The 12,347-nt window shown below is 44.9% G+C and overlaps 1 protein-coding gene across 3 annotated transcripts in view; it reads right to left on the bottom strand.

Annotated features, from left to right (window-relative positions):
- Pcnt (pericentrin) overlaps positions 1-12,347 on the bottom strand; it is a 113,315-nt gene that overhangs the window by 9,132 nt on the left and 91,836 nt on the right. For all 3 annotated transcript variants that reach the window (XM_048346060.1, XM_048346058.1, XM_048346059.1), the window contains 6 exons: positions 11,443-11,665; positions 11,126-11,276; positions 9,517-9,966; positions 5,309-5,538; positions 4,270-4,372; positions 3,191-3,361 (listed from right to left, as the gene is read on the bottom strand). In XM_048346060.1, coding sequence (XP_048202017.1) covers positions 3,191-3,361; positions 4,270-4,372; positions 5,309-5,538; positions 9,517-9,966; positions 11,126-11,276; positions 11,443-11,665 — 1,328 coding nt within the window. The remainder of the gene's footprint in view (positions 1-3,190; positions 3,362-4,269; positions 4,373-5,308; positions 5,539-9,516; positions 9,967-11,125; positions 11,277-11,442; positions 11,666-12,347) is intronic.

A 12,347-nucleotide genomic window follows, 5' to 3' on the forward strand; every position in this document is an offset into this window, starting at 1 on the left:
TATATAACCTAGAGAGCGGAGTCCTTTCAGGAAAGAACCACTCTGGCAAAGCAAGTTATGTTGAACATGAAGGAGAAAGTTACCTTACCAGTTCATCTGCAGTCCAACTGCAGTTTAGGCATTTAAAGAAAATAACATGACCTGGGCAGAACACAGTGGCTCATGCCTGTAATTCCAGCTATTCAGAAGGTGGAGATTGGGAGGATTATGGTTTGAAATCAACCCAGTCAAAAAGCTAGTGAGAATCCATTTCAACAAAACAGAGTAAGATGGTACCTGCCTTTAATCTCAACTACAAAGGAGGCATAGGTAGGAAGTTGCCAGTCCTGGGCAAAAATGCAAGATCCTATCTGAAAAACAAGCCTAAAGTCAAAAGACCTGGGGTATGATTCAAAGGGTGGAGTGACTGCCAAGGAAGCACAAATTTAAAAGGCCAAATTTAAACCCCATTATTGTCAATTATTATTATGGTAACGATTATTACCTGCTAATCATTATTCATACTCATATACAGGGTCCTACCAGTGACTAGAGTCATACAGGCCTGACAGGCTGCCCTAAACACATAACACCGAAACACATGGAGCGAGCACCAAAAGCTCGGGAATGAGCTCCACAAGTCTGAGGATACCACCAGATAAAGGACATAGGTATAGAAGTCCCATCACCTTTATCTACCGACAAAGCAAAGAAGACACATTTGGAAGAAGAAACAGACACATCCACAAATCTACTGCTAACCAGCAGAACAGCATGAAGAAATTCAGATGATGATCAAAGATGGAGTTTCCGTGTCAGTGAGCTGTATGGACAGACAGCAGAGCACACCAGCACTCCAACATGGACCCTTACCAAGAAAGACAAAATGAGAGGACACGGAGCAACCCTTTTTAAGTTTAAGGGAGCTAAAATGATTCAAAACACATTTTCTGACAATAACGGACTTAAGTCCAAAACCAAAAGTAAGATGGTATCTGTTTGGAAGTTAAAGAATATCCTAGTTAAACAAACAAACAGACAAATAAATGGGGGAAACAAGTTCCAGGAGAGACCACAATGTTTTGAAATGAATTAAAATGAACATAGAACATATGAACATATGAAAACTACATCTGAGTGGAGGGAAATGCACACATGACACTTTACAGAACAAAGAGTAGAATGAAGGAAATCATACAAGTTTTCAAAATGTCTATAGAGAATGCCACTGAAGCAGAAAAGCTACTTGTTAGTAAGAGAAAATTAAAACTTGTACAAAAGGCCACTAACATTAGACACTATAAGTGTTCTCTGCTGCTAGTTCCTGACAGAACTACCAAGAATCTTTGTCCTCATATTTGGGCTTCAGTTCCTGACACAAAGGTCCCAAGATCTTGGTCATTTCCTGAATGACATAAGGGTCTGAGCATCTAGCAGCCCGGCACAGGGCCAGGGAATCAACCAGTCACCTGTGTAATTACAGACCCTTGATCAGATCCCCAATGGCCAGTGTTTATCCCACCCTGACTACATAAGGAAACTTCCATAAAAACCCAAAGTGGCTCAGGATAGAGTTCCATGATAAATGCCTACTTAGCATGCACAAGGCCCTGGTTTCAACCTCTAACACCTCCAAAAACAAACAAACAAAATACCCCAAAGACAGGGTACAGGGAATTTCCGGGTAGTTAAACATCTGAAAGCTAGAGTAAGGCCCTGAAGTTAAAACTCTTCCTATATGACTTGCTTCTCTTCCACTTGGCTCTTTATCTAAGTCTTCCATGTACCTTGTTTAAAAAACTATAATTAAGCCAGGTGCTGGTGGCTCATGCCTGCAATCCTGGCTACTGGGGAGGCTGAGATCTGAAGACTGCGGTTTGAAGCCAGCCCAGGCAGGAAAGTCCACGAGACTCTTACCTCCAATTAAGCCCCAGAAGTGGAGGTGTAGCTCAAGTGGCAGAGTGCTAGTGTTGAGCAAAAATAAAGCTCAGGGAGAGCACTCAGGCCCTGAGCTCAAGCACTAGCTCTGGCACTAAAAAAAAAAAAGAGAACTCTCAAATATAAAGAACTCATGGAAGGGTACAGTGACTCATGTCTGTAATTTCAGCTAGTTAAGAGATGAGGATTGAGAGCATCAGTTTTTCATTTCTGTTTTTAATAGTAAGATAAAGGAGTTTGTTCAACAGAGAGAAATAAAAGCTGCTTAAAAGAGTGAGCAGAAGGACTGGAAGCTAGCACCTTAAAAAAAAAATTTGTTGTTACTATAAAGGTGATATACAGACGGGTTACAGTTATATAACTCGGTGATGAGTACATTTCCCCCTTCCCTCACTCTTTGCAGTTTTTCCTTCCCATCCACACCCATAAGTTGTATGGTTCATTTTCAATGTAGTATCTGGTGAGTACCACTGCTGCATCCATTCACCCTTTGTTCCTCCATTTCTGTGCCTCCCTTAACCTCCCGAAGACAGATAAATGAACAAACAAGACCAAAAGAAAATAAAGCAAAAACAGCAACAAAGAAAAAAACCTCTTGTTTCCATTTCCCAGAGTTCATTTCAGTAAGTATTATTTTATGTGATCAGAGGTACATAGGCATTGTGCCTTTGTGTTACTCCCCTAAGAGTGTCCTCCTTTGGTCTATGTGGCTAGTGTCCTATATAATTTACCATGTTCCAGTGTAATTTTAGATCTAGCTTCTACATATGAGAGAAAACGAGAGTATCATAGTTTAAGCCCAGCCCAGAGAGAAAAAGCAAGACCTCATCTCAATCAACAAGATGGGAATAGTGGCTTGTACCTGTCATTCCAGCTACATAAGAAGTTGTAGGCCAGCCTTAGGCCAGTCTTAGGCCAGCCTTGGGCAAAAATGTGAGGCCTTTTCTGAAGTGTAACTAAGGGAAAAAAGAGCTAGAGTGTGCCTCAATTGGTATAACACTTGCCTAACAAGGACAAAGCCCTTAGCTTAAACCGCAAATTAAATAAAACTCTCAAAACACAACAGAAAGAAAACAAAAATTCAGTTAAAAACAAAGACACCATTCTGGAACACTAAGCAAGACTTCCCTAGAAGGGACAAGGCCTACAGGGGGCAAGCAGGTCTGGGAAGAAGCCCAGCTCTCTAGCTCTTGTCAAACAGCTGCCAGAGGGAACAGAGGGTGACAATGTAGGGCCAGCTGGCAGGGGCTATGCCAGAGGAGGCAGTACATACACTCAGAGCACAGCCCTTCTGCACATGGTGCTTCAGAGTCTTCTCCAGCCTGGACACTTCCCTGCACAGCTCTGCTTTCTCCCGTGTTGCTGTGCTGACAGCTTTTGTAAGAGAGTTGTTGTCTTTTAGTAGCACATCCATGAGCTGGACTTGTAGCTCTGTCATTCTTTTCTTGAGAAAAAGAAAAACACACAAGTTTATCAGAATTAATTTTAAACATACTTGGAGTTTGAAAGGAAGCACATAGGGCGAAGAGCAGCTATCCACATAGGGGACAGGACAAAAGTTAACATATCCTATCTCTTCTTAGTCCAGTGTACAGTGTAAAATGGCCCATTGCAAATCTAAGAGTAGCATAAACCAAGGCAGCACATTAAAAATGAGGGGAAATATCACTACTTACTTGGAGGGGTCAAATGATCTCCACAACTGGAACCCTCAGCCTCCTGAGGGGTGGCTATGGAAAGAGGGCTGGAACATGCCCCCACCACCTCATGACTGATGGTCAGTAAATGGAGTGACAGCAGGTGGTGCAGGTTCCTTGACTCCAGACACCATGCTGTGATTTCATAAATGTCACAGATGTGTGAACACCTACAAAGGCCACTTGTGGTGAGCTTGGAATTTCCTAGAAAAGCTTAGGTTTGCATTCCTGACAACAGTTCTCAGGAGAAACAGACAATGAGCAGGCTGGGCTGTGAGCAGGTGTGCCTCTTGCCAATGTCTGTCCTCCACAGAACATAGCTGCCACTCCTTTGGACCAGCAGCCTCTGAGGTAAACCTGGGGCCTACAGTGAAGAACATTTGGGAAGGGAGTCCTGGATAGTATTTATGAGTAGCACTGTTGAGCCCCAAAGATGCCCAATAAACCTTAGGATATGGAAGTCATATGATGCCCACAAGGTCATACAGAGTAGGTGACCACTCAAACGCACACATACCAAGAGAGGAGCCACTGCTGAACACCCACACAGAAATCACAAGCTGTCACAGTGTGTCCTCCCTGCCACGCACAGCCAAGCACTGGCCCCTCTAACCATGGCAGAGTGGCACCACACAGCAAGAGGAGCCCACTGTACCTGGGAAGAGGCAGGCATGCTCAGCTCAGATTTTAGTTCCTCCAGTGTGTGGACTAAGGAGGATACCGCCTTCTCATTGGATGATGTCCAGTCATTCATTGTCCTGTGAAAACAAAGAAGTATTTAGAAGGTTCACACAAATCCAAATTACTATCATCCTAAGTAATTCAAGAGCTCTCTGCCAAAGAGATGAAGGAAGTGCATGTGTCCAGTACCCTTGAGGCCGAGGTGCTCTGCCCTGAGCTGCAGCGCTTACAGGTGGTGGGTGACTTGCATGTGAGGGTAAGTGACTTCAGCCAGCACCCCTGCCCATAAAGTGGGTCTGGGAAGCCTTTGAACTCGGCAGTGCAGCAGAGCAATCCATGTAGGGGCAGCAGGGCCTGCAAACAGACACTTCTTAAGAGGCTCAGAAACCTGTAACTACTTGCCCTGGGCACCAGTGTCCAGGAACACCCATCCTCACACTCCCGTGTCCCACTGGGAAAGTGCTCTCCAAATTAAACTGTTTAAAAATTATGTTGCTATATAAATTACACAGATGGAAGAACTCTACTAACTGCATTTCTGTAGGTAGGAAAAAGGCAAATATCAACACTAATTTTTCTGTTCACTTTACATCACAGGCACACTGGAGAATGGGTGATGAGTCTGCAGCCTAGGCATGAGTGACAATTTGAGGCCTAACTGACATAGACACAGCACCTCGCCCTTGGTGAGAACAGGACTGGGGGAGAACACACGATGGGAGCAGCTGGGCACAGATCTTCATTACCTGGCCCATGGAGAGAACCAATCTAAAGAAATCTTGGAAGAACAGACTGATGTGCTGTGGATCTCAAGATATACTGCTTTGTTGGTCTCTTTTAGGAGGTCCCAATTAGTTAACTCATGGGAGGAGAAATGGCGTGTTAGTCCATTAAAACATGACCCTAAAATTGAAGATAGCCTACACTTCACAACTTAGTACAAACAGATATGTACGTGAGGGGGTTGGGAAGGAGTGCACTGGTGGTGCTAAGCACTATCTATGCGCTCACACCTGTCCATAGTGTGGTTGACAAAGCTAGTCAGAAGCCCGACCACACAGAGCAGCTGCTGCCTTATCTTCTCCAGGTCCTGCTGCTGTTCCTGGAGATGGTCCAAATCCAGGGCACCCAGATGGGAGGCATCACCCCAAGGGACCTCTTCTTTCCACCGCAGCTCTTTCACCTTCTGCTGAAGCTGCTCGATCTTATGCTCATCACGTTGGTGCTGTAATTCTAATTCTCGCTGTTGGCAATAGCAAAAAATAACATAGGAAAGACGTCCTTCACAGAATTTCCTACTTTTGTTTGGCCAAAGAATGCAACAGGGTACAAAGGAGGTCTCTGGCATACAAGAAAATATCCTCAGGTGGTGATCACACTCTGCTCTTGGATCCTCCAATGGGATCCTGCCAATGAATCCACCAAACCATTCAGCCTTACCAGGAGAGCTTTCTCCTTAGACGGCCTAACAATACTTGTGTAATCTTTGCTCTTGTGGATGGCTAAGCTTCCACTAATTACAAGGGAAGTCCGCTGCTGCTGATATAGGAAGGAACTTCACTCATGCTAGTGCAGAGCCATGCATATATACACAACTAGCCCAAATATTCATATCAGCACAAACACATGCATATAATTGTGTGTACGCCTACCAGGGGAGCCTGCATGGAGCCACTGGCAGCCATCACATCCTTTTATGAAATGGAGGCCAGTGAATCTGCTCAATGCTACAGCATGGTGAAGGTACCAGGCCTGTGTTGGGTTCCAGGATAAATTCACTGAAATGCACTGGAGCTGCCTGCACCATGGCTGACTCTCCATTGGGCAGAGAATTGGAGTCAATCACCAGTCAAGAAGAAGTAGAGCAGAGAGGTGGCTAGGAGGGCCAAGGTGGGCTCAGAAAGGGCACTGGGGAATCCTAGCAGCACAAGAGGAGACACAGTATGAACTGGGAAAGCAGGAGCAAGCACAGATGAACCTGCCATCATGGAAAGAAGCCAGACAGAGCCCCACCTGGAGATTGGGTGGGTATCCTTCCAATCTTCATACAATGATCAAAAACAAGGAATGCAGTACACAAATCCCCCATCCTGACATCACCACCAAGCTTGAACCCCATCAGCAAGCAAATATTATTCTATCTTCCAGGTGAAGAAACCAAAGTTTGTACTGCATAGAAGAGATGACTCTGGACTTGCAAGGTCCACCTTGGGTCTCTGGAAACCCAGTTGAAAAACAATTCTACTGTATTCTTTTTTTTTTTGCCAGGCCTGGTACTTGAACTCAGGGCCTGAGCACTATCCCTAGCTTCTTTTTGCTCAAGGGTAGCACTCTGCCAACTTGAGCCACAGCACCACTCCTGGCCTTTTCTATATATGTGGTGCTGAGGAATCGAACCCAGGGCTTCATGTATACAAGGCAAGCATTCTTGCCACTAGGCCATATTCCCAGCTGAAAAATGGTTCTAAAGCGGGGTACCAGTGGGTCATGCCTACAATCCCAGCTACTCAGGAGACTGAGACCTAGAGAATGGCAGTTCGAAGCCAGCTGGGGCAGAAAAGTCTGTGTGATTCCAGCTCTAATTAACCAAGCAAAACACTAGACTGGAGGCATGACTCAAGTGGCAGAATGACAGCCATAAGTTTTTAATCGTGGTACCATTCTTTTTTTTTTTTTAAGCAACAAAAGGATTTGTTGGAAACTTCATATATAGTTTGGGAGAGATTTCTAACAAAAGGACCTCTGAGAACTGTTTAAGCTAGAGAACTCTTCAGGGACAAGATCCAGATCCAGATCACAGCCACCTGTTACACTGCAACTATACCAGGTTCTAGCCCATCAGAAGGAGCCCAGGCCTGTGTGACTTAAGGTCCATCTATACAACCTCCATGACTGCAAACACTTCCAAATTAACTCACTGTCCATGCCTCTAGCAGTCCCAACTGTCTAACACTTCCACATTTCCTGTTGTACACATCTTTATTTATCTATTTTTTGCCAGTCCTGGGGCTTGAATTCAGGGCTTGGGCACTGTCCCTGTCTTCTTTTGCTTAAGCACTTGAGCCACAGTGCCACTTCTGGCTTTTTCTGCTTTTGTGGCACTGAGGAATCGAACACAGGGCTTCATGCATGCTAGGCAAGCATTGTCCACAGCTCCAACTTCCCATTAAGTCTGTATCACAAACTTTTTCCATTGTCCACACCTCCAATCTTCCCTAGTGTCTACATCTCCAACCTTCCCCATTTGTCCATACCACCACTCTTCAACACTGTCTACACTAGCGACTTTCTCATAGTCTACATCTCCATTTTTCCTCACTGCCCAAATTTCCAACCTTCCCAAATATCTAGCCTACCCCACTGTCTATACTTCCAATATTATCCACTACCACACCTACAGCCTTCCCACAGACTACATCTCCAACCTTCCCCACTACCATACCTCTAATCTTCCCCACTGTCCACACTTGCAGTCTTCCTTTTGTCCCTGCCTTCAGTCTTCCCCATCACCACACTTCAGTCTTCCCCATCTCCAGTCTTCCCCATGATGCACATTTCCATTTTTCTATTGCCTACGTCTCAGTCTTCCTAATGTCCACATTTCCATCATTCCACATTGTCCATACGGCCAATCTTCCTCACTGTCAGTACCTCCAGTCTTCCCCACAATGCACATCCCAGCTTTCTATTGCCCACACCTCCAATCTTTCTACTGTCCACATTTCCATCATTCCACTATACACACTGCCAATCTTCCAACTGTCAACATCTCCAATCTTCCCCACTGTAACACTTGCACTGTCCATACCTCCAGTATTCCCTACTGCCGACACCTCCAACCTTCCTATCTATACCTCAATGATGCCTTGCTTTATACCCCTCCAAATATATCCTTTTCCTCTACACCTCCAAACCATCCCCATTTTTCCCTATAGTTTCTATTGATAAACACTTATTTTAGTGTTTTTTTTTCTTTTAGAATAACAAGAAAATAGTCATCACTGCTTGTGTCATCATAAACCTTGCGGGCATCATGTTATATAAGTGGGTACACACTGGACTTTGTACACCATTTGCACAGTATCCCAAATAGACAAGTCTACAAATATGGCTGGTCCTTGGAAAGGGCAGAGGCGGCTTAATAGAGGTCCCACTAATAGATGAGAATTTTCTGAAACTGTTGTGACAGTTGCAACTTGTAGTATACCCAGAACATTAAGCTGCCCAACTTAAATTGAGAAACTCAAAGTATGTCAACTGTCTCATAAAGTTAAAAAAATATGTCAAGTTGACATCCCTGATAGGAACTCACAAAACTAACATTGTAACAGTTTGGACTGACTTCTCCTTAAAAATATTAAAAACCTGGAGCTTTGCTTTTAGGAGCAGATGTCCCTTTCTTAACTAGCTCATGGCAAACTAAGCCCTTGGAAAGAGCAAGCTATTAGCTTTACTTCTGTTTTTAAAAACTTTTTGTAACATGATAAAATACAAAAACGGTTAAGATTTTTAATAATACAAAACCAATGCTAGTTCCAAAGAAGACATTCAAGACATTACTTTAAAGTGGAACCTTCTGTTTCCATCAAATATATCTGAGAACTGGCAGGACATGGGGGCGGGGGAAAGGAGAGAAGGAGAGAGGGAGAGGAGAGAGGGAGAGAGGGGAGAGGGAGAGGAGAGAAGGAGAGGAGTAGAGGGAGAAAAGGAGAGAAGGAGAGGGAGAGAGGGAGGGAAGGAGAGAGAAAGAGAGGGAGGGAGGGAGGGAAGGAGAGAGAACTACAAGGAGCCCAAACAGCCAAATGTCTTGACAAAGAACAATGCTTCTGGTTGAAAACCTGCCACAGTACTGAAGTATTCCACAGTACAGTGCTGCCATAAGGACTGCACAGACTGGAAGAAGCAGGAGGGAGACCAGGAGTAAGTTCACACAAAGCCATCCTAACCCTCTAAATGCTTAGGGTTCTGGCTCATGATCTGCTGGCAGCTGTCTCTCACCAGCATCTCCTTACCTCTCTGCCACCCCATTCATGTCTTGTCTGCTATGGTTTTACTGGCTCCTCACTGACATCCTCACATCTCTGTGTCCTTCTTGCTCTTTGCCTCTATGGATAACTGCTCTACTTCTGCCTATAACCAAGGAATCTCTCCCTCTCTCTCTTGAGACAGCATCTCAGCTCCTGTTTCTGGGTCTTCAGAGCGGCCATGGGGTAGCACTCACCTCCTTCTCTCTTCTGAGCTCAGCACAGCGCTCCTGAGCCTGGGCCTCCAGTTGCTGCTGTGCCTGTGCGGCCTGCTGTTGCATCTTCTCGAGCATGACCTGAAGCTCCAGTGTACGAGCCTTCTCTGACTTCAGCTTCCGCAGTAGGGTATGGTGCCCTTGTGTCTCCTGGCGAGCACAGGCCTCTTGCACACTGCGGCTCAGTTGCTCTGTCAAGAGCCGCTCATGCTGTAAGGCCTCCAGTAGCTCCAATGAGTGAATCTTCTCAGCTTCCAGGTTCTTCTGAAGCTCACAGAGCTGGCTCTGTTCCTGTGCCAGCAAGGCCTCACAGCGTGAACACTCAATCTGCAACTCTTTCTGCAGGTTGTCCTTGGCTGTGCGTTCGTGTTTTAATGCAACACACAGTTGATTATTTTGAGCACGTTGTTTCTCTAAAGATATTTTTAACTCCTACATTCATGGGGGGAGGAAAAGAAAACCAAAAAGAGAATAAATAATGAGGAAAAGTAAACCATTTCCTTATCAAACTTCTCATATATTTTGTGTGTGTGTGTGTGTGTATCTGTGTGTGTGTGTGTGTCCCTTTTAAAACAATTTATTTTTCTCCTGTATTCCCTTCCTGTGGTTGTACCCCTGCTATCACTGTATCTCATATGAGTACCTTGTATACCGTATATATGTGTATTAGAACTAGGGAAGGGAAAGGGGATATCAAAATCGAGAGACAAAGCATAAAAAGACAAACAACTCCAAAAGCAATACTTACAAAACCATTTGGTGTAAACCAACTGAACGACTCATCAGGGGGACAGGAAAAGGGGGAGGCGGAGGAAAAATGAGGGAGGAGGTAACAAGTTGAACAAGATATGTACCCACTGCCTTACATATGAAACTGTAACCCCTCTGTACATCACTTTGACAATAAGTAAATATTTTTAAAATTATTTTAAGTAGTTGTACAAAGGAATTGCCATTCAACCATGTAATATATGAATACAATGAGTCTTGATCAATGTCACCCTTTCCTCATTTCAACCATTAATTGTAACTTCTGAAATCTACCTAATGGATAAAAGTATGCACAACAATTTTTCTGCATGGATAAAGTACTATTTGGAAAGTGGTGTTGAGTGCAGTCAGACACCTACCCCTGATTCAGAGATGCCCCATAAGCCACAAATACTTGAATTTTCAATGGCCTGACTCTATTCCATTGGAAGATACACACTGTGACCCATGGCTGGTGAGCTACAGGACACATGGCAGACCTGCAAGGCATCTAGGTTCCGTGTGCCTACCATTGATCCATATTATGGACAGACCTCAGAGGCTATGCATGATGCAGGATTGCAACAGGAATTCTGCGTCTGCCTCCCAGAAACAAACGCTCAAGAACTAAGAAGGCAATAATGTACCATGTCTGGTTGTCATAGCTGTCTGCCTCACTGTGGCTCTGTCACTACTTGGCACGATTTTGCCTTGTGGTAACATTCCTATCTCACTGCCTTAACTGGGATGCCATCAAGAAGAGTACAAAAGGAAGGCAAGAAGGTCTGTGTCTGCTCCCAGGAGCACTACACAGGACAGCCCAGCCTCAAGAGCCAGTCACCTCCAAGGCCTTGGAGTTCTGGCCCTCCCACTGCAGGTGCCGCTGCCGCTCTTCCTCTTGCTGGGCCTGGAGGGCTTGTTCCTTCCTTCGTTCACACTCTAGCTCCTCCAGGGCAGTCTTCAGGTCCTTCTCCTTTCCATCCAGCATGGACCTGTGTGGGGACAAGAGACAGCAAAGAAGCCTAGGTCAAGGAAGTACTTCAGCAAGGTTGGAAAGCTGCTCTGCCACTCCCCCTCCTCTCTTTAATTCCCATACTTAGGCTGGTTGTAACAAACCCAGTTCCTCTAAGAGCAGAAGGATATTGTTCAGAGCCGTACCTCAACTGGACAATTTCCCGCTGCATCTCACCAAGGGATTCCAACAGCCTTGAGTTCTCCTGTTTACACTCATGCAGCTCCGACTTTAGCTCCTGCACTGTGCTCTGCTCCACGGCCAGGCGCTTCTGGACCTCACTTACTTTCTCTTGTTCTTTGCCCAGGGTTTTCTGTAAGTCGCTTACTATACACTTTTCCTGCTCAACTTTATATGCCAATAGTTCAACTGAGAAAGATGAAAATGTAGAACAACATTAAGAATCCAAAGTGCACAAAAAATTGATGCTGTCATAAATGAAACTGACTGAACAGATATGTGTTCCTGTGGGAGAAAGCTGGCACTTCTATGAGCTGAAGCCCCTGCTTGTAAAGGAGCATGCTCCTTTTTTCTCTTTCTCCCTACTAGGCTTCACTCTCTTGGTCAGGACACATTCCTAGCACCATCCCTACACATGTGCTGGCCAACCCCACCACTCACAGAGCACACACCTCTAATTGAGGCAATTCAAGTCCTATACGGCATCATTGGCAAATTCTAAAGAAGAGTAGCTCTAGTTCTGTACAAAGTCCCTGGAAATACAAGGACAGGGGATACTGCCAAGTGCTCACAATGATAGAAAAGGGCCTAAGTGAAAGAACTACAGACTAGGCCCCACAAAACATTCTAGAGTGCAGCCTAGACATGAGTGTTGTGCTCTTGCTGAGCAGAGGCCATTTCACTGACAGATCCAAAAATGAATAGAGGTTCTCCCTCACACTGACCCCATACACAATGGTAGCAGCAGAGTTCAAGGAGACAGGGTCTTGCCAGAGCAGAGGCAGGGGGGAGGCAAGTGGGCAGAAACAAAGAAAAATTCCATTTCTCATAGACAATGTCTGATTAAAAACTCCTCCAAGAACCTAAATTA

Source organism: Perognathus longimembris, chromosome 5 (assembly GCF_023159225.1).
Source record: "Perognathus longimembris pacificus isolate PPM17 chromosome 5, ASM2315922v1, whole genome shotgun sequence".
Taxonomy (NCBI): domain Eukaryota; kingdom Metazoa; phylum Chordata; class Mammalia; order Rodentia; family Heteromyidae; genus Perognathus; species Perognathus longimembris.